At 43.8% G+C, this 22,531-nt stretch overlaps 1 protein-coding gene across 1 annotated transcript; it reads right to left on the bottom strand.

The window, feature by feature from the left end:
- Positions 1-856: 856 nt before the first annotated feature.
- HACD4 (3-hydroxyacyl-CoA dehydratase 4) lies at positions 857-20,973 on the bottom strand. The gene is made up of 7 exons (XM_009989549.2): positions 20,867-20,973; positions 18,939-19,042; positions 17,931-18,058; positions 10,144-10,256; positions 7,499-7,605; positions 3,243-3,374; positions 857-2,515 (listed from the first exon to the last, which is right to left on the bottom strand). Exons 1-7 carry the CDS (start codon positions 20,971-20,973, stop codon positions 2,433-2,435), a joined length of 774 nt encoding a protein of 257 aa, XP_009987851.2. The 3' UTR covers positions 857-2,432.
- Positions 20,974-22,531: the final 1,558 nt, after the last annotated feature.

Below are 22,531 nucleotides of genomic sequence, written 5' to 3'. Positions count from 1 at the left end.
CACTGTTACCCTGCTGCAGCATGGGGTCCTTTCCATGGGATACAGTCCTGCATGAACTGTTCCTATGTCGTTCCTTCTCACAGGCTGCGGCTTTTCAAAAACTGCTCTAGCATGGGTCCTTTCCATGTGGTACAGCCCGTTTGGAAAAGGCTGCTCCAGTGTGGGTCCCTCGTGAGCGGTTCCTGCCAGGATCTTACTCCTGCATGGACTTTCCGTGGGCTGCAGCTTCCTTCAGGGCATATTCACCTGCTGCAACACAGGGTCCTCCACAGGCTACAGTGCAGATGTCTTGTCTGACGTGGTCCTCCATGGGCAGCAGAGGGACAACCTGCTCTACCATGGTCTTCTCTGTGGGCCGCAGCAGAATCTGCTGCAGTGCCTGGAGTACCTCCTCCTCTCCTTACCCACAGATCCTGGTGTCTGCAGAGCTGTTTCTCTCACATTTTTCTATTCTTTTCACATTTTTCTGGTTCTTCTTTTTCATAGCTGCTGCATACCATTTTTTACATTTTCTTAAGTATGTTTTCACAGAGGCACCATCAGCTCTGCTGTTTGGCTCAGCAGTGTCCTGCAGTGGCTCCATTTTGGAGCTTTCTGGAAGCATCTGTCTCTGGCATGGGAGAAAGCCCCTGGCTTCTTCTCACAGAGGCCATCCCTGGAGCTTGCCCGCTGCCAAAGCCTTGCCACATAGACCAAATATAATATCATGTCACGTTTCCTCCTACAGGGTACGTTAACTCCAGGAAGTCTGATGACAAACACATTAGATGGGACATTTTTCCCCTTGGAAATTCAAGTTTCAACGATAGCCTGTTATATAGTGGTTTGGCACGCAGTGTACTTATTCTGACTCTTATTCAAAGCTGTCATCCTATTCAGCAGTTCTATACATTTCTTTGTTGTCCACACTTGAATCAGTTCGGGTCAGACAGAAGTCCAAGTGGAAGTACTTCTGTTTCTCTGGTGAATTCCAAATTCCTACTTCAGTTTGCAGTGCTTTCAAAAAAAAAAATTCAGGGTTGACTCTGTACTGTTGCATGCATGACCATGTTGCTTGTGGTTTGCAAATACTCCAGTGGTCACAATAGTCTGCAGGCATTGTCTGCCACATGCATAAAACAAATAAAAATTATGGTAGGTGACCTTTCATAACAAATTAGTTCATCAAGGCCAGCTTCATGCTTTCTTTATATACTCTCTTAGGCTATATGGTTTAGAAATTTGTACAGGCAAAAGCCTCTTCGTATTGTGATAGTGTTCATTTTCCCTTTAAATATTATCTTCCTTCCAGCTACTGTGTTTCCTCCCTCCAACTGTTACCTTTCCTTCCAGTTTGCAGTCAAGGTTAAAAAAAAATAGCCTTACTTCTCTCCCCCACCTACTTGAATTCAAATGTATGTGATAATCGATGTGGATGAAACACCAGAAGAGCCCCTGCCAGCCTCTAAGCAGTTACTTGTCCATTTTTCCTTGTACAGCTCACTGGGCTGCTGTCCGTATTCTTCATTCCCAACCTTTGGAGAGACTAAATTCTAGTTGCATTCTCAAAGAATGTAGTCCTTCTGTAGTCCTACAGAAGCATGAGGAGCAGCATACTTGAGTAAAATAGCTAGAATTTTGCACATGGCTTTTGATAGTCATTCACTTCCCTTTAAAGAACAACATGCATTTGGCCTGACTACATCACATTTCTTTTGCATATTTGTCGGCTGTTCAGCATGAAAGAAAATCGTTGTGGGAAGATACTTAACGTCTTTCAGACACATGATTGTAAGTTTTTACTTTTGACCCTTAAATATCCCCTTGAATATATAACGGATGAGTACCTGATCGTTCAGCTGCATTTTCCGGAATCTTGTTTGAAGAAGTGAGGGTTGGGCCAGAATGTGAGGATTCCTTTGTGAATACCTGGGGCTGATCAGCATGTGAATCTCAGATTGTGAAGTTTCCAACTTCTGCTCCTTGTGAGATTACAGTTCTAGCCAATTTAGCATTTATATATATGAGGCACATACATGTTGGCCTAATAGAAAATAATCTTACAGATTAAATGTTATTGCCATTACCAAATGTCTGTTGCTAATGAGGCAAGAGTTAACACCAAAATAAGGGTTGTGATTGTGAGGAGAGGCACTCCTCAATTTTTTTTTTCAGAGTTCACTAATATATGTTAGAAAAAATATATTTGTTTTTAAAACTCCTGTCATTTGAAGTCAAAACTTTCAAAAATAACTAGTTAGTTTGAGTTGCTCCATTTTTGAGGTACTTTAAGGAGACCTGCCTTTTCTGAAAATTCTACACAGCCAGATAATGTACATGCAAACAAGAGTTTTTGAGTTTTGTGTTGAAAATCTTTGTCTAATTTCTTTTTAACCTGTGATATGCAGCAGCCTACTGGGAATGTATTTTTTATTTCCAGACAAAATACCAACTTAGCTTCTTTTCTTTTTGACGTTGCCTGTCCCTAGGTGTGCCTTCCGTTCAGAGAAGAGATTCGAGATGATAAAGCACATACCTGAATCAAAACACAAAATGGTGTAAGAACAAGGGAGCAGAGTCCAAAATATCTTCAATTCTTTTAGAAGGAACGGTATAAGCCTTCATCTGGCAACCCTGCACAGTTCCTTCCATGAATTTAGGAAGAGAACACTGCACCACAAAGATAAAATCCTTCAAATTAGTGTTAAAGCCAGTGACAGAACGAAGACTTGGCTGTAATGCAGCCAAATTCAGTTCAAATTTTTCAAAAGTATTTTGTTGAGAAGGAGAAGGGGTCTGTCTATTCACGTGCAGGTTTTAGAGTGGTCTCTTTTTCCACCTCTTTGCATAATCACGCTGTAAAAGTCTTAATTTACATATAACTTCTCATACCAGCCAGGAGAAATGAGTGAGAAGGGATTGCACAGAATGAAAGAATGATCAAATGGGAATTGATTTTTTTTTTTTCAAAAAAAAAGGCAAACTTCCGTAGGTAGCTGTAAGGCCAGGATCATTGAAGCAATTTTTACATTTTTGTTGTGGTTTTTTTATGCCTCACACACACAGTGTCTCTTCCAAATTCAATTATTTGTGTTTGAAAGACATGGGAAACCAAAACAGCTGGTGCTGAACTTCCCTGCAGTGATCTGCAGGAGACATGGGAGAGAGAGTTTGTGAAAGGAGCTGTACTGATTTGAATTTTTTGTTGCCACAGGCATTACAGTTGTGTTGAGGCCCAACTTTCTGGAGTCTGAGATACTTACCTATAAAGAGCACTAGCAGGTACGTTTTCAGAACATAGGGGAAGTAGATTGAGAAGGCAAATGGAAATGGTAGCTTGATGGAGTATGTGCCAAAGGATTCGAAATAAGGCAGTGATACACAAATCGCAAATGCTGTAAAATAACATGGTAAATCTTAGTCAAAAAGAGGTGGGAGTTCATCAAAAAGCTTCATGTTAAAGTCAGTTACCTTTAAGGCACAGATAGCTGTCTTATATGCTGAATTTACCATGTCTGGGGGTGCTGGTCGACAGCCGATTGAACATGAGCCAGCAGTGTGCCCAAGCAGCCAAGAAAGCCAACAGAATCCTGGCATGTATCAGAAACAGTGTGGCCAGCAGGAGCAGGGAAATGACTGTGCACCTATACTCAGCACTGGTGAGGCCACACCTGGAGTACTGTGTCCAGTTTTGGGCCCCTCGCTTCAAGAACGACGCTGAGGTGCTGGAGCGGGTTCAGAGAAGGGCAACGAAACTAGTGAAGGGTTTAGAGAACTTGTCCTATGAGGAGCGGCTGAGGGAGCTGGGACTGTTTAGTCTGGAGAAGAGGAGGCTCAGGGGGGACCTTGTCGCTCTCTACAATTACCTGAAAGGAAGTTGTAGGGAGGTGGGGGTTGATCTCTTCTCCCGTGTTATGAATGACAGGATGAGAGGGAATGGCCTCAAGTTACTCCAGGGGAAATTTAGGTTAGATATCAGGAAAAATTTCTTTCCAGAGAGGGTTGTGAGGTATTGGAACAGGCTGCCCAGGAAGGTGGTGGAGTCCCCATCCCTGGAGGTGTTTAAAAACCGTGTGGATTTGGTGTTGAGCAACATGGTTTAGGGACCCTGACAGTGCAGGGTGAATGGTTGGACTCGATGATCTTGAAGGTCTCTTCCAACCAGATGATTCTATGATTCATTCATATGCATATATGCCTCGTTTTCTCTTGAGTTCAGTTTTGTAGATCTGAGGTGCTAATTGCTCTTAATACTAGGATTAGCAAGTACTTCCTATTCAATAACAAGTTCTGCCACTCCTGTAGTTGCATTGCTTTCAACAGGGCACATTTTCTGGTGTATGTACATAAGCAGCTAGGTATGGTCTGAGCCAGTGAGGTCAGCATGAGTGGGGGAAAAGGCAGCTTTTATAGTGTCATAGAATTATAGAATGGTTTAGGTTGGAAGGGAACTTAAAGATCATCTAATTCCACCCCCTTGCCTTGGGCTGAGACACCTGCCACTAGATAACATTGCTCAAAGCCTCATCCAGCCCGGCCTTGAACACTTCCAGGGATGGGGCAGCCACAACTTCTCTGGGCAACCTGTACCAGTATCTCACCACCCTCGGATTGAAGAATTTCTTCCTTATATCTAATCTAAATCTTCCCTTTTTCATTTTAAAGGCATTGCCCCTTGTCCTGTCACTACACACCCTTGTAAAAAGTCCCTGTCCAGCTTTCCTGTAGGCCCCTTTAAGTACTGGAAGGCTGCAATAAGATCACCTCGGAGCCTTCTCTTCTCCAGGCTGAACAGCCCCAACTCTCTCAGCCTGTCGTCATAGGAGAGGTGCTCCAGCCCTCAGATCATCTTCGTGGCCCTTCTCTGGACCCCCTCCAGCAGCTCCATGTCCTTCTTGTGTTGGGGACTCCAGAGCTGAACACAGTATTCCAGGTGGAGTCTCAGAAGAGCAGAGTAGAGGGACAGAATCACCTCCCTCGACCTGCTGGCCACGCTTCTTTGGATGCAGCCCAGGACACGGTTGGCTTTCTGGGCTGCCAGCGCACATTGCCGGCTCATGTTGAGCTTCTCAGCCACCAGCACTCCCAAGTCCTTTTCCTCAGGGCTGCTCTCAATCCATTCTCTGCCCAGCCTGTACTTGTGCTTGGGATTGCCCGACCCACATGCAGGACCTTGCACTTGGCCTTGTTGAACTTCATTAAGTTCTCACAGGCCCATCTCTCCAGCCTGTCAAGGTCCTTCTGGATGACATCCCTTCCCTCCAGCGTTTCCACCACACCACCCATCTTGGTGTCATCAGGGAGTTGCCAAGGGTGCACTCAATGCCAGTGTCTGTGTCCCCGACAAAGACGTTAAATAGCACTGGCCCCAGTACTGACCCCTAAGGAACACCACTCGTCACTGGCCTCCACTTAGATATTGAACCATTGACCACAACTCTTTGATTGTGACCATCCGGCCAATTCCTTATCCTCCAAGTGGTCCATCCTTCAAATCCATGTCTCTCCAGTTTAGAGACAAGGATGTTGTGCAGAACAGCGTCAAATGCTTTGGACAAGTTCAGATAGATGATATGAGTTGCTTTCCTCTTATCCACGATGCTGTAACCCCATTGTAGAAGGCCACCAAATTAGTCAGGCAGGATTTGCCCTTAGTGAAGCCACATTGGCTGTCATCAGTCACCTCCTTATTTTCCATGTGCCTTAGCAGTTTCCAGGAGGATCTGCTCCATGATCTTGCCGGGCACAGAAATGAGACTGGCCTGTAGTTCCCCAGGTCTTCCTTTTTCTCTTTTAAAAATGGGGCTATATTTTCCCCTTTTCCAGTCGCTGGGAACCTCACCTGACTGCCCTGACTTTTCAAATGTGATGGACAATGGTTTAGCAACTTCACTCGCCAGTTCCCTCAGGACCTGCGGATGCCCCTCATCAGGACCCATGGATTTGTGCACCTTCAGGTTCCTTAGATGGTCTCAAAGCTGATCTTCAGCCACAGTGGGCAGTTCTTCATTCTCCCAGTCCCTGCCTTTGCCGTCTGCGACTTGGACTGTGTGGCCAGAGTACTTGTCAGTGAACACTGAGGAAAAAAAAAAGTGCCTCAGTCTTCTCCATATCCCAGGTAACCAGGTCTCCCGCTTCCTTCCAGAGGGGGCCCATGTTTTCCGTAGTCCTCCTTTTATCATTGACATACCTATAGAAGCTTTTCTTGTTGCCCTTGAGATCCCTGGGCTGGGTTTAATTCTGTCAGGGCTTTAGGTTTTCTAACCTGATCCCTTGTTGCTCAATTTCTCTGTATTCTTCTTAGGCTACCTGTCCTTGCTTACACCTACTGTAGGCTTCCCTTTTGTGCTTGAGTTTTTCCAGGAAATCCTTGTTCATCTGGATGCATCGCTCCTGAGCTAGGAGGAGGTGGTCCGTGAATACTAACCAGCTTTCTTGGGCCCCTCTTCCCTCCAGGGCTTTATCCCATGGCACTCTACCAAGCAGATCCCTGAAGAGGCCAAAGTCTGCTCTCCTGAAGTCCAGGGTATTCATCTTGCTGTGCTCCCTCCTCACTGCCCTCAGGATCTCAAACTCCACCGTTTCATGGTCACTGCAGTCAGGGCTGTCCTTGAGCTTCACATTCCCCACCAACTCCTCCTTGTTGGTGAGAACAAGGTCCAGCAAAGCACCTCTCCTTGTTGGTTCCTCTATCACCTGGAGAAGGAAGTTGTCATCAAGGCATTCCAACAACCTCCTGAACTGCTTATGAGATCTGCTGTATTGTCCCTCCAACAGATATTGGGGTGATTGAAGTCCCTCACAAACACCAGGGCTCATGAAGGTGAGGCTACTCCTGTCTGTCTGTGGAGGGCCTCATCCACTCGGTCCTCCTGGTCAGGTGGCCTGTAGAAGACTCCCACTATAATGTCACCTGTCCCTGCCCTTCCTTTAATCCTGACCCATAAGCTTTCGGTCAGCTCCTGATCCATCCGCAGACAGAGCTCTATGCACTCCAGCTGGTCTTTGACATAGAGTGTGACACCTCCTTCTTGTCTTTCCTGCCTGTCCTTCCTAAACAGCCCGTATCCTTCCATTCCAACACTCCAGTCATAGGATTCATCCCACCACGTCTCCGTGATGCCAGTAAGATCATAGCCCTGCAGGCTATGCCAATATGATCATAGCCCTTTGGGACTTGCTGTCTAATGTAGTCGGTTTGGAATGGGAGAATACGTGTGTCTTTTGTGGGGGCATTTTCCAGCTTTATCCAGGAAAATGAACATTTTCCCATACTGTTAATAAAACCAAACAAAAAAAAAAAACCACACACAAACCCCAGAGGACCCCTATTAAGGAAAAAAGTACAGAAAAGAGAAAGATAAGTGACTTACAGGTTAATATTAGAGTGCATAAATGTTTATGACACTTCTTTTTGTGTTGCCGAAGTAATCTTAAATACAAATTACACTTGAACTGATCAACTTTTATTGAAGGTGATTCAGGAAGCAAGCCATTGATGCTTTTCCCATCTCCTTACCTTTAGCCAGAACTGAAAGGAGATAGAGTGGGATGCACAGTGAGAAGTTGAGCCATGTCAGTGGTAGGTAGTATATTCCCATCCTTGCTAACATGTTGTAAGTGTACCTGTAGCAAGAGGAACAGCAGATGAGCTCAGAGGGAATGATCATGTCTTTAAAATACAGATATATTATTGAAAAATTCGAGGGAATAGCGGAAGACCTTGGAGCTGCCTATCTGAGAATTTTAGAGTAAGTTTTGTTGAGACTCTAACTGATGTCTGAAAGCAGATGTTTCATTGTTTCAGAAGGATCGTCAGTGATGCTACCACAGAGCAGGCAGACAGCAGCACAGCCCTCCACCCCAAAGGCTTTATCAGAAACCAGCACAATTTCATGTTGGTCCATCAGAATACGGATTTCAGATAGGGCTGTTGCAACTGAGAGGGGCAGGCAGAATATGACTGTTGCTTCAGACTGAGAAAATGCTGACTTACGACTGATGAACTAGCTAAACCACTGCTGGAGGAGGCTAAACAGCGAGGTAATCACAGGTACTTAATCTTCTGTAGTACAGCGGCCATTTCCCTGGACCTCAGAAGGGGTATAGTAGGTACAAAAAAAAAGCATTTGTGCTGCAATGTATTGCAGCGTTTTATTTTCACTGTGGCTGTTAGTGTTGCTCACTGGGAGACCAGAATGCCTAGGACATGAGTCTCCAAAGGTGAGCTAATCCTAGCTGGTTTGATCTGAAAGTGGTACAGCAGCTTTCCAAACACTGGACAAACAGTTCTGGTCATGTTTTTGGTCAGCTGAAAGGCTCTTTGCCCTGTGGTCTTGCTAGAGAGATGAAAATAAGGATTTTTAAAACAGGACTGTTTCTGAAAGATGGAACCAGCATTAAAGTTTCTGTATTCCATTCTTATGAATTCATTTTACTAATTTTGCATCATATCCGGACTGTGAAAGAGCTTAATAAGCTATAGATGTACCATCTTCTCTCAGGTTTGCCTTCTGCAACCTCAGGACTGTCTCCTCAACCTCAGCCCAATACAAAAGGAGACAGCTACTCCCTCTCTACACACCGTCTCGGGCTGCTTATGGTATAAGCAGGAAAGATCAGATATAGAGAACCTTGCAGAATTTGCTCTCGGTATATCATTAGCCATAGTGCACAGAATATTTATGTCCTTGAAGAACTATGTGGAAGAACTTGTAACACTTCAAGACTAGTTGGCCAAGGGATGGGATAGATTCCTGTACGCTTTTAGACATGACCTCTTCTTTGAGATGCTAGAACATGGCACAGATGCTGTAAAATGAATCAGGTAAGAACTCTAAATCTTTTGAGTTGTACTGCGTGTTATTATTTGACCTGGTTATTTGCTGCTATAGACCACAGTCTCTTGCCTGTTAAATGGCTGCTGTTATTGCTATGGTGCTGGACCATGTTCTTCAGCAATAATAGAAAATGATGCATTGATGGGACTATTATGCACTGACAGGACTTTACCACCAATATTCTTTACGCTTTTGGCCTCTCTCCAGCTGCAGAGAATCCTTTCATTTGAGATTAGGTTCTACTATTTTAGCTTTACAAACTTGAAAAAGAAATGAGATGGAGCAGTAATCCAAGTAATTCATACAAATAGTAGTTCATTAACACATGAAGTACAAATACTCTGAAACTGACTTAAAAGCTTTCTTATCAATCCTACCTGACACTTTCCTTTTTCAGATCTCTTTTATAACATACATTTCCTTTACTGCCTAAATCCAAATTCCCCAGACAGTACCCAAAGCAATGTATTTAAAATAGCAGAAAGCTATTTTAGCAGGAAGAAAAAAGATGAAGAAAAAAATTTGGCTGTCATATGGAGGTTGCCATGAGAGCTATGTCTTGTTAAACTCCTTCTGAATTCCGTATGTCTTCCCTGATGTAAGTCTACAGACTGACATCCATAGAGGCTGAAGTTTCCTTTGAGAAATGTTACTGACTTCAAATATCAATACAAAAGTCAGTAATGTGGAATTTTCACCATTATACTTTTACCACAGTGAGACACTGATAACCTTTCACCATACAAAGTTTTTGAGATAAAAATCCTGAATTGTGTTCTTATCCATTTTGCCTCGTGCATGTTGTCTCTGTGGTGCGATATATGTCCTATTACACTGAAATTCTCAGTCTCTGCAGCAGGAGATCTTGCCTTTTTGGAAATCACAGTGCAATTAACCCAGAATAGTCTTTCCGTCTTAGTATGAAGTTCTGCCAGTGCTGCCTTGCTGTGCTGTCAAGCTTGGATTGAAGTGAGCTGTTAAAAAATAAATAATAAATTAAAGCAATAGGATCGTAAATCGATTTTGGAAATTGCTGTTCCCCGAGAGGTAGTTGTGATTTCCTTCTAAATTTTTGTTAAAAAAGTCAAAGCCTTTGAACTACAAATGTTAATGCAACAATTTACTTCTGTAAGGCACTCTGCCTCTTAACTATACTGATTTTTGTAAAAATCAGTAAATAGTTTATAAGGTCTAAGCTGTTGTTTAAAATAGATAATATGCTTTTGTACCAATTTTGAAAGAATGAAACGAGCCTGCAGCACAGGAGGGGTGGAGTTCTGCTCGCAAGAATGACCCATTTTCCCCTTCACCATTGTCTCCTTACCTGACCACATCTAACAAATTCCAAAGGAAGAATAAAACACACACAACATATTTCCCTTGAACTTCTTCCTGACTGTTGATCACAACAAATAAAACAATTATTCTCTCAGTGATCTGAAAAGAAAAAAGAATTGTGAGTTAACGTGGCACCCCTATAGCTCCCATTTCTATGCCATTTTGGCAAAATAGGAGGCCACAGGTGAATCCATTGCACAAATGCTCCAGTGAACATTTCGCTGCTTCATAGAATCATAGAATGGTTTGGGTTGGAAGGGACTTCAAAGATCATCTAGTTCCAACTCCCCTAGATAACATTGCTCAAAGCCTCATCCAACCTGGCCTTGAGCACTTCCAGGGATGGGGCATCTGCAACTTCTCTGGGAAACCCGTTCCAGTGCCTCACCACCCTCAGAGTGAAAAATTTCTTCCTTAGATCTAATAGAAATCTGCCCTCTTTCAGTTTTGAATCCATTGCCCCTTGCAAAAAGTCCCTCTCCAGCTTTCCTGTAGGCCCCCTTTAGGTACTGGAAAGCTGCTATAAGATCACCCCAGAGCCTTTTCTTCTCCAGGCTGAACAACCCCAACTCTCTCAGCCTGTCTTCATAGGAGAGGTTCTCCAGCCCTCAGATCATCTCTGTGGCCCTCCTCTAGACCCCCTCCAGCAGGTCCAGGTTCTTTGCATGCTTTTGGTCAAGACTCCATTGCCTCCAGCTCAGGAAACTAGAAACTATTGGCTGCAGCATCATTGATCTGCTATGGTAGGGGTGGAAGTTTGCTTGCCAACGGGGATGACCTGGGTTTGTAGCCCAGGAAACCTGTGGATGAGCCAGCTTAGGTTATGGGAGCAAGGACTTCTCCCACTATATCCCAGTGCCTGGAGAGCCCGTGGTGATAAGCTTCCTTGCTTGTAGGCTGCATGGGAGGCTGTGGGGTACAGAGGGCCCTTGGGTGGGTAGTATGCCAGACAGTGCTCATGTCACAGTCCCAGCTGCGTTTTCCATAGCTTAGAGATCCATGTCCCAAGGGGTCTCTTTCACGTGAGATTTGCAGAAAGGAAAAGGAAAGGTAGAAGTCCTAGTTTTTCTCTCTTTCTTATCCTTGGCTGGGAAAAGTGGGTTTAAGCTTGTCATTTATGTGAATTACTGCCATAATATTTATGTCATAACGTTTTTCTAGTGGTTGAACCTTATCTGACCCACAGGGAATGCCTTTACAAATGGAAAGATAATAAAAGTGGATTAAGCGGGCAGTGTCTCCAGTTTAAAAAAAAAAAATATTTGGCAATGTTAAAGCTCATGAAATTAAAAACTAGTGTGTCTTTTTGCAGCTTTCTTAGACAAGTTTCCTGTCAGTATCTATGCGCTGCCCTGTAAAATAACTGTATCTGTCGTATTCAGTACTGCCAACAGTTCCTTGTGAAACTCTCTTAGGATGATGCAGGTTCACTCTGATTTACACTCTATTTCGAAATGTTGAAGGAGAAAACATGCATCTATTCAGTTGGTATGAATCAGTATAGCTTCATGGGTTTTTTTTATACTCACTGCCATCTCCTTCGTAAGGTATCTTAGGTTTGATGATTTTATGGGTTATGATATCAAGTCAGTGAAAGCCATGAAATGAAACCAGATTAGCAAGGTGGTTTTTATATGCACATTCTTCTTTACTGGTTTCCCCCTTCCTCTTACTCCTGCCTTAAACGAAATAAGAACTTGGCATCTCAGCAAGTTTGTGTGGTAGTTTTGCTACATAATGTTTACCAATTCCTGTGTGGAACATTTTGGCTACAGATGGGTTTTTTTTTTTTTGCAAACAGCATCAGTCAGATAAAGCAACCATCACCATTCAGCAAAACTACGTGGGAGCAATTTTTCATACAGAAAGAGAGCATGTCCATCCCCTAGGGATCTGATTCCTCATCTTGAAAAGCACTGAGAGGCCACAACAGATAAAAATGGTTTTGCTGCCTCTCAGCCTGCCCTGAGTGTCATTTTGTGCTGCTGATCCCATTGGTCTCTAACTGAGGAACTGATTTCTAAGGTCAGATGTTGACAGAGTTCAGTGTAAACTGGCCAGGAAACAGAGAGTGAGAGGTACCAAGTCCTGCTTTTGTATGCAGATGCTGAGGAACCTGACAAGAAAATGGGGGAACTGGAAGTATTGATGCGGGATCTGAAACCAGATAAAACAGATAGGAGAAGCGTGGTGGGACAACCATCATAAGAGGGAAATCAAAACAAACGTAAAAGCAGCGTGAGCGTTGAATGGGACTGCATGCTGGAGAGAATAAATAAAATGGAACCTGAGTTAAAAGCATTTTAGCAAAGGGTGGTAAAGGACTGCAGCACTGGTGCTGTGAGCATTTTGTTACCAAACCTAAAATCACACTGGGAATTGGAGGGAGAGAGAGTGAGTTCTGCAGTGTTGTTAATATGAGAGATATTCCAGGGAACTGCTGCAGGGAATTGTCTTACCTAGAGACCAAAGCTTTATCACGGTAATGAAAAGGTGGACATGTTTTTAGATGTGAGAGCTGGTAGATTTTTCCAAACAGTTTCTTACTCTTCAAGAGTAAGAAGTAAGAAGTAAGACTGGATGGAAAAGCACCTGAAAACAGCATGAGTCCAGTGATCAGGAGCTGATCCCATTTCAGTAAGGTAAAAGGAGAAGCTGTAGACAGGTAGCTATGATCCTCAATTTCAAAAGGATAAGCACTAGCCACTGAGGCACAGTGACTATGGAGACCCACAGTTCAGCCTCAGGGTCTTCTTCTGTTGCTATTGGACTGCAGCCTCAAACAGCAAACACTGGGATGCACAGAGCAGCCCTCAGCGGCCAAAACTGGAAACCACCCATGACCTTGCTCTGGAGCACATCTGCAGGGCAGGACACGGGCCTGGCTACTCAGGGCAATTGCAGTGTCCTAGTGAGGATAGACAGTGGCATCCTCTTTCCTGTGTAAATCAGGAGGTTGCCTGCCTGCTTGCCTTATTGCCCTTCAAGAGGTTGTGCTCTTTTCTTCCATAGCACTCGTGCCTTTAGGTAACCCTCATGAATCCAAGGTAGATGCAGGCGTTAGTCAGAGGCTGGGGACCTTTTCAGCAAGTGACAAGGCAGGGTGCTATTTGAAGAAGATATTCCAGTAAATATCTGTTGGTATCGAGCCACCGTACACACGTGTATACATATAGATGTGGAATCATGTGCATATGTAAATATACACATACATGTATGCATATGTGTACATGTGTGTATACATATATCTAAAAAGCATGTGCTGCTGCTCAGCCACAGCTCATTTCTTTTATGGATCATCTGTCCTTGCATGAATGAAAATATGGTATTCTCTGTTTCTATTGTCTTGCTTTAAAAAAAAAAAAAAGCAAAACTAGAAGTCCTGTGTTTTCAAGTTCTTAAAAAGGAAGTACGTGCTGACGTCTCACAAAGCGTTTCATTTTTCATTTCTTCTTGTTCTTTGTGTTAAAATCGAACTGGAATTTCCTTCCTCTCCCAGCACTGGTCTCTCAGAAGATACAGTAAGTTCTGTAAAATGGTGTAAGTTTCCGCAAGGCAGACTGGGCATTTGAAGCAAGTAAGTGAAACAAAGCAAATTAGACTAGCTGAGGTTAGGGCAGGAGCAGGCAGTGCATTCACTTCCATTTTTTAATAACCGTGACTGTGCAGTATCGTACTTGGAACCTGAAACCCTTACGTGGCTCTTCGATTTCATGAATGTTTAAAACAAAAACAGTCAGAAAAGCATGACTAAATAGTTAGATTCAGTTAAAAATTAATGTTTTTATCCCAAAGCTGTAGTACATTGCTTTTGGTCTATTCAATGCAATCATGTTTGCACGGGATGAAGTGGTGGTGTTTTGTTCACAAAAATGCTGGTGTATCCTTACATCTTTCCTACTCTCTCCCTTGCTCAAGTACCAGTCCCATTAGCTTTTAATCCCTGGCCAAACTACTAAATTTCCTTATCCTCTGTTTTGGCAACTGCAATGAAATATTCTCCAGTTTTCCTCTCAGTCATTCAAGCTGCAAGTGCCCTGAGAGACATCCCTTTGCACCAACTTTGTGACCTTCCATTGTCTTTCCTTCTTCCAGAGCACCTGTCACACAGGACTCTTCTTTCTTTCATGGTGTGACTTGGCCTTGACTAACCCTTCCCAGGTGCCTGGTAGCCTGAGACTTTGTCTCTCAGTGAGGCCATATTGAATGGGTTTTTCCAGAAAACACCTGAGTTTGCTTTTCCACTATCTGTAATATGTATCTCAAAGCATTCCTTGTAAATGCTATTAAACCGTAATAAATGGAATATTAGACAGGAATCCTTCATTCAAACTCTGCCTAAATGTTGTCTCTGCCTACAAAACAACCACCACAGGGGTGCTTTCACAGCTTGTTTTATTCAAGGTGGCATTGCCTCCACTCGTGCTTACCTGGCAGTGCCAGAGCTGCCTGTCCTCAGAGACCACCTGAGATGAACTTCACTGTGGATCTGCGTGTGTGTGCATGGCCTGAGGGATGCATTTAGGGATGTGTTTTAAGCTTAGAGTCAGAACAGGTGGTGGGAACGCAGAACAGAGCAGCCACTATCAAATTCTTGAAGCTTTACCAGTGCCCTGACTATGTGCAGTAGGCTGCAGTGAGGTAACCATCTCTAACTGTCCTTTCTCAGTTCATTGTGGAAAATAATTTTTTGGTTTTTTTTTTTTACCCTAAGAGGCAGGGAGGAAAGTATGGCAAAGGCACATGGGAGTACATTGGCACACAACTGCTTAACCTGTAGTCCCACAGCCAATGTAAGGCAACCCAAGTGAGAGCAGAGCCTCCACCAAAGAGCTTGTACAACTTGCTTGGATAGTGTGAGACTACTGCTAACATCAAGGCAAGAGAGTTTTGTTTGTGGTGAGAGAACACACAGGGAAAGAACCAAATAAGGACCCAAAGCTGTCTTTGTTGTGAGACAAACGTTTGGAGTTGTAGTGCTCTTATTGTTCCCTGACTCACCTTCTCCATGCTGCCCTGGAGAGCACTGCAGTAATTGCACTGCCCAAGAAAGATTGCAATTTTTTTGCTCAGAATATCCATTTCATATCCAGTGTCTTTTGTGGTGACACAGAGCAGTGTTTGTGCAGGCTTCCCTGTTCTCTGCTTCTGTGGGGCTGGGTAAGAGAGGAACGGACTGTGTCAGGGCTGGGGAATGTGTAAACTCTGGCAGGACAAGCCTTGCTTTAATGACTATTAGCATGAGCAGGCTGCTCTTCTCTCCAAGAAATTACGCGAGATTTCATAGAATCACAGAATGCTTGGGTTGGAAGGGACCTCAAAGATCATCTAGTTCCAACCTCCCTGTCATGGGCAGGGACACCCTCCGCTACACCAGGTTGCCCAAAGCCTCATCCAGCCTGGCCTTGAACACTTCCAGGGATGGGGCATCTATAACTTCTCTGGGCAACCTGTGCCAGTGCCTCACCACCCTCTGAGTGAAAAATTTCTTCCTTATCTCTAATCTAAATCTCCCCTCTTCCAGTTTAAAGCCATTTAAAACGCCGTTCCCAAGTGATAGAGGACATCTCCATCCCCCATCCTTTGCTGTATTTCCAGCATGTGACTTGTCGGTAGTTTCTGTCTTTATTTTGAGGAAGTGCCTACTCATGAGGAAGCTTTGGGCAATCTGATGTCAAAATGGATTCGTCTCTCTCTTTGGTGGTTTATCTTCCCGAATTCCCCTCCTCCCCAGGGATGTGCTAGCTCGCTGGCAGCCGCACGCCCGTGACTTGGGCACCCGGAGAAGGAGCGAGGCAGGCACAGCGGCGGCTGCGAGCGCAGGAGAGCTGCCTGTGGCATTCCTGTCGGCCACGATACAAGATGTCATCAGAGAAACCATCAGCTTTTCTAATCTTTAGGACAGAGGAGATGGCTCTCAGCTTATAATTGGATCATGCCTTAAAAAACCTGTGACCTCATCGTCAGCAACAAGATATGTGCTCATTCTCCCCTTGCATTCCTTTCCCGACCTCTCCTGGAGAAGCAATACTTTCAGATGAGAGGCTGTTAACACAGATAGGATGTCTCCTACTTTGCCATCCATCTGCACTTGGAGATGGCTCATCAACGTTATGTTTGAATGAAAACTCTTCTGTTATTACCTTTGCTGGGAAAGTGCCCATATTTGGGGAGGAAAAAGCACAAATCTAAACCTGCCTTGGGAGGAAGCTTCAGTCTCTGTCCCTACTTTGAAGATGGTGCTATCTTGGTAGTAGGTCAAACCAGACACTTGGAAGTAGAGACAGCAAAACGTGCTGACTCTGGAAGGTGTTAATCTTTGGGAAAATTGATTAATAGTACAGATTTTGGTTTAGTGATTCATCCCTATTTTTGGAGAGGACTCTCCCCTCTGCTCTGCTGCCTGTCTTGCATTCTTGTTAGCTGAACAAGAATAATCCCTCCTGTGCAAGCAAGTGACAGGCTAGCGGTGCAGCTTGGTCGCCGTCACATCTGCCTTTGTTACAAGGTTTGTTACAAGATTTGTTGCAAGACACATTAGATAAGATACTTTTTTTTTCCCCTAAATTATTGTAAAAGCATGTAGATGTAGGCAGGGAAAAACAGTTAATTGCATTTTGACAAATTTGCTACCATACTTAGTGAGCAGCAAAAAGAAGAGAGATCTGTATTAGTCAATCAATTTCTAATGGAGATTTAAAAAGAGGAACATCTTCACCCATGCAATATGTCATCTGACATAAATGGGCTATCCAGAAAAGTAAAAACATAACTAACTACTCTTAGTCTTCTACCTTCTGACTACTGAGAGCAGTACCAGTTTCTCCATTATTCAAATACTAAGGATTGGAAAGGTTTGAAGGTAAACTCAAGTCAACATTTTTACTTTTTTCAATGCATTAAGAAGAATACCAAAACCTGAGATTAACTCCCAACAGAAAGCAAGAGTGTGGTAAGGAAAATGTCAGAGAATCATCTTGTTTTCTGCTGTAGCTCATGGTCTTTTGGCTGATTTTCTGCCTACAGCTGAACATATGCCATGTAAATCCCTTAACAGCATCAGAACCACTGGATGTTGCCACAATTTGCCCATGTCTGGATTTGGGAGGGCAGAGACCCTTGGTATTCTTGAGACTACGACAATTCTCCTTTCTTTTCCCTCCCAGCATGAATTCTTCTTCAGTCCCTCAATTTCTCTTTTTAATATTTTTTTTTTCCTTCCACGCTCTGTGACCACCAGCAAACCCTGTTTGAGGAGGCTTGATGTTTGTGGTGGTTTTCTCCTGCCATCCCCTTGCTGCCCACAAAATTTTGTCTTTTTCTCATCTACAATATAAGTATGCACTTGTCAGTGAAGAAATGGCATGGAAAAGAATTAGCTACTGAAACTAAGGTTCTGAAATGTTATCTTCTGTCTGTAAACAAGTTGGCTGGGTAGGTAGCATCCTCAGCCACCTGCAGCACCCTAGAAATGGGGGCGGCCCCATTTCTGCAGGTGGCCACTCTTCTGGACATCTTCCAGGTCCCTGCTGTTGTGGGCTGGGCATGGGACAGTCACTATTCAGTTTCACTCAAAAAGAAAGAAGTTGAGAGAGCAGCTCTTTCCCACACCAGCTCTGAGCACCCTGCAATTGGCAAACGATTAGCAAACCAGGCTCTCTGAGGAGGGGTGCAGGTGGACCATGCAGGGCATTTCAGCCTGGGCTTTCCTCAGGGGCAGCCATGGCTGAAGTGTGTAGGTCATGGAAGGACAGTCTTGAGAAATGAACTTACCTGCAAAAACCTGGGGAAGAGACGGCTTTTATCAATGCCAATGAGGATGTGTAGGATCTCCAATATAGATAACAACTGGCAAAGGCGCATTACAAGCCCTATGGAGTAAAATGTGTCGGCCAACGAATCTACAGGCAAAGCGAGGAGGAAAATAAGAGAGTAGTTAAAGACTAAAAGTCTGGACCAACTATGGGCTTTGCTCTTGCCCTATCACCACTGGAGACGGCAAGAAATAAAAGTTCACACGGTATGAAACTTCTGAGTAGCAGAAAGAAAGCGTGTCTGTGGCTCTGACACAGAGGCAGGAAGCTGAGGAAAGAATGGGATCTCCTGTACTTGATGCGCTGGCGAACACTGTGCAGGATGTGTTGGTTTAGCGATATCGCTTTAGGATATTTCTTAACTATGAGGAAATGTTGAGGAAATGTATGAGGAATGTATAAACATGAGAAGTTGAGTTCTTGCCTGTATCTGTACCCACAGCACTTGCTAAAACAAGTAAACCACAAAGTCAGTATTTTATGTGCCTACAACTGCCTGCAATTATAAATCATTTTAAATTTCCAGTCACTAGTTTCCTATTTTTGTGCATTAAACCCAGGCAATGGAAAGAGAAGTATGCTGTAATAGTTTTGGAGATAGACAGTCATGTGCAATAACCACAAAGATACTCCCTCCTAGTGGCTTCAGTATGATTAAGATTCACCATAATGACTGGACCTAGTTGCATCTAGTTCTATGATTCAGTCAAATGTTGTGAGCATGCTGCTGAATATTAAAGCTCATTAGCAAAAGAAGAGCTTTGTTTCTGATGTGATACAGGCAGAACGTAGGTACCTGTAATTCGTTCATCCTTTTTAAAGGAAGAAACAACATTTCTGTAATTGAAATTACAGCCTCTGGAATTGGACGTACACCTATTCAGAATCCAAACTTTATCTCTAGTTTGATGTTTCTGTGTGTCACCGTATCTTAAAACATTTAAGGAAAGTACAGAAGGAATCCTACCTTTTCCGAATGACATGAACCTGATGATCATATTTGTAAATATCCAGGAATGTCCGCAGAATTGCATTAAGTCATACACAAAGAGGTAGGTGTTCATCGTAAAGCTGTGGAGGTGAAAATGATAAAGCAAACCGCATGAGTTACTGCAACATTCAAGCTTTGACCTGTAGAAATTGCACCCTCTTTGGACACGTTAGTAAATCCAAGGAAAACAGCTGAAATGTGAACAGATCAGTGAAAACCAGCTGTCTGTCAGTGGTCACAGAACAGACTGTCCCTAATGGATCAAAGGCTCCCTTTGCCAGTAGACCTAGGATATGCCCAGAAGTCACCAGTGATTAGGGTGATCCGTGGCCCCAGTGTGAAATTTGTGCCTCCAGAGGAAAAAGTAACTAAACAACGGCACTCCATTGAGTGCTGGATTCAAGCCCGAGCCTTGTCTTGGCTCTGCCCTGATGGCGTGGCCGGGCTCAAGGGACTGCTGGGGTCACAGCCACCGCAGCCCTGCTGAGGGCCTTGGACTCCCACAGGCACCAGCCTCAGGATTTTTCTCAGGAATTATCCTGTTCTTTCCAGAAGACATGCCTCTAGCATGCGCTGAAGACAGCTTAAAGTACAATGCAAGTAATTTGCAGTGTTGCTGTTGGACAGCATAGTTGTCAGTATTTATAAAAATGTGGGTGAAGAAATGGAAGAGAAAGCCACGTTTCAATCTGCTTTTATTTGTTGCAATCTGAAGGATATCTGTCTTTAACCAACTGGCTTTACAGGTTTTCCAGATAAACATTCAGTGAGGGTCTTTGTCTGTCTGCACAGCCTGTGTTTAAAGTTGCGTTTAATAACGTGAATCTTCTCCTGTTGGAGCAAACTGACTTTTGTAGCTATTCTAATCTAATTTTTGTAGGCAACCTGATTTTTTGCAAAACTTCTTAGACTCTGGAGATACTTAATTCCCCTTTTCCATAAATGTATTTTCTTCTGACTTATTCCAGAGAGAGAGGCTTGTCTGTCCTCCAGCTGTGAAAAGGACTGTCTACCTTTTTGGGAAAAAAAATCGTTAGGTTTATATTAGAATTTTTCATGTGTGTTTTGCCAGTTAATTTCCACTCCAATAAGTAGTAAGATCACTTTAAGTTGCCCGTTGATCCAGTGCGTTCTTGTGTTATGTCTCTGTTATCAAATTTTATTTCATCAGTGTCCGTACATGAACAAACAGCGAATTTCTGTGTTTAGAAATATCTAAATATGATAAATGCATAGACTTCATTCCCAGCATTAGACCAAGACGTAAATAATGGTCTTCCATAAATTGATCTAGATAAACTGATCTTCTTAATTTTTAATCTAAGTATATCCTAGGGAGATCATAGGAAATGCCTTTCTCCCTCTCTTCCTGTTAGGTAGGATGGCTGCTATTCATGTCATCACTTCTAAAAACACAGAAAGATTGGTTGGCATAATTTACCTCCCAAGAGACATCCGTGCCCTTCTGATACTATGAAAATAAGACGTATGAGGACCCAGAGAAAAGAATGTATTTCATAAACACTCCTTTTGGGTGAAGTATGATGTAACTGAATTGGACTAAAGTCCAGTGAGCTCTCTAAGTATTGACCCAACATCCCATCTGCTTTATTACTGAATGACACTTTCATTTTGTCTCATGATAAGAAAAAAAGGTGGGACACTGTACATTACAAAAAGACAAAAAATTAATATTATTCTTATCTAAAAAACAGCCTTATTACTGTATGGATAAGAATTGCTGTAATGGGTATGAAAGTTACAGGAACGGTTACAAAACCCATGAGATTTCCAGTCAGCACCTCCACCAGTCCCTTTGGTCTGATATGGCTGTATGGGCGTTGTACACGGGATACAAGCTGAGCATGTGGTTTCTGATGTGGCAGGCTGCGTGCCAGCACTGCCAGGAGGACCAATCCCAGCCCCAGAGCTGGCAGCAGCATGGCTCCCTCACTTGGAGATGCTCCCCACCGTGTGAACGAGCAGCCCTGGTTGCAAAGTGAGGTTTCATCCTACTGTGCTAATTGCTGCACAAAAGGTACCTGAGACCAAACAGAAGCCTTTGGCAGAAGTGACGGAATGTGCAGAGAACAAAAGGTGGCTTCAGTGTAATAAAGGGAAACTGAAATGTAACTGTCCTCTAAGGTCTTTCTCATCCAAAGGCTGATCTCTGCCTTGAGAACCAGAAGCAGATGGGTTAACCTCTTCCACTGTCCTAACAATTTTGTGTCACAACACAAAACCCAGCCATCTGCTGCTATTTGAAAGGTGACTGGCAAAAGAGATGGCCTTTCATTAGATTTCCTGCTCCCCTCAGTTCACAGCAGACATGGTGCCACATTTGCCCCCGAGAGCCTGCTTCTGCAGCACCCTTACAGACCAAACACTGACAAGCCATCCACCAGGTAGCTGTTCAGCTTCTGACCCTGCTCCAGACCTTCTGGCTGAGCTTACAAAACTCACTTAGCCTCCCTGCTGCCCGTTTATAAAATGGACTTGCTGCTGCCTTTATTCCTTGTAGTATCATGTGCTTTGGCACTTTTGGGTTGCTTTCATTTGGAGGCACTGGGAGAGCACTGCACAGTTCCATATTCTGCCTGCATCCATGACAGGAGGAAGAAGCAGATGTGGGTCTGCCAGTAGAGAGACCCAGAAAGCTGGACTTGCTATCTGTTGTCAGTTCCACCTTACTTACTGTGGCTGATTTTATACCAAATACATTGAAATGCTGGGAATGGTGCGTTTATCATACTTAGGATCAACCTTGCTTAGTGGAAAACTTCATCTGCTTTCTCTCTGGGCTCAAAACCTGGGAAACTAGATGAAACAAAAGACGACTCAGAACTAGCACACACCAGCAGCATGGTCCCAAACATCATCTCCTCCTTTTTATTCACCAGCAGACATTTTACCAGTGATAACAGTTTTAGCTTGCAAAGCCTGACATATTTCCACAGGCAGAAAAATCACATAATTGTTGCGTTTTGTTAATTTTAGCATGAAGGTCTTCAGCAAGTCTCTGTGGTAGCTATCATCTGAGGCTGGTGAGGAGGTAGGTGCCCTCAGCATCTGAAGGGTGGTCAGGACCAGGTCCCCCTTGAGCTAACGTGACAGCTAGCACAGCGGTGGCACCCATTCCAGGCAGCCCTTCCCCCAGCTAGGCGTCCCGTGCAAGGTGCCAGGATGAAGGCACCTTCAGGTCCTTCTCAGGGAGAGTCCCACCCAAGCCTACATGAACTGAGCACTTCCATGCCTTCTGAGCTTTTGCACTCTACTGCCTTCCTGTGTGGCCGTACTGGCTGGTCACACATGAGGAAGCAACCCCCGTGCTGAAACCAGAGAGTGGTTCCTTTTTTCAATTTTTTTTTTTTTTAATACAGGAAAGGTCTGCTAGAAAAGCCCCTCTGCTGACACAGTTTTCTTTTAAGTCATATTGGTCTGGACTTCCACCCCTTCCTCCTCCCACCTCCGTGACAAGCTTAGGAAGAAGAAAGCTGCTGAGAGCCAGTACAAAAGATGTACTTCTCTCTCACAGGCACATCCCGCCCCGCTTTTCTTTCCCCCTTCCT

This window comes from Tauraco erythrolophus, chromosome Z (assembly GCF_009769465.1).
Source record: "Tauraco erythrolophus isolate bTauEry1 chromosome Z, bTauEry1.pri, whole genome shotgun sequence".
Lineage (NCBI taxonomy): Eukaryota > Metazoa > Chordata > Aves > Musophagiformes > Musophagidae > Tauraco > Tauraco erythrolophus.
This window is presented reverse-complemented; position numbering and strand designations above follow the sequence as displayed.

Excerpts from the sequence above, each read along its gene's own strand:
- HACD4 (XM_009989549.2), bottom strand. The coding sequence starts at position 20,973 with ATGAAACCTCACTTTGCAACCAGGGCTGCTCGTTCACACGGTGGGGAG. Across the intron at positions 7,606-10,143 it reads AATTTGTTAGATGTGGTCAG|GTACACTTACAACATGTTAG; the intron begins GTAAGGAGACAA and ends CTCTTGCTACAG. Across the intron at positions 3,375-7,498 it reads CCTTTCAGTTCTGGCTAAAG|CATTTGCGATTTGTGTATCA; the intron begins GTAAGGAGATGG and ends GTTATTTTACAG.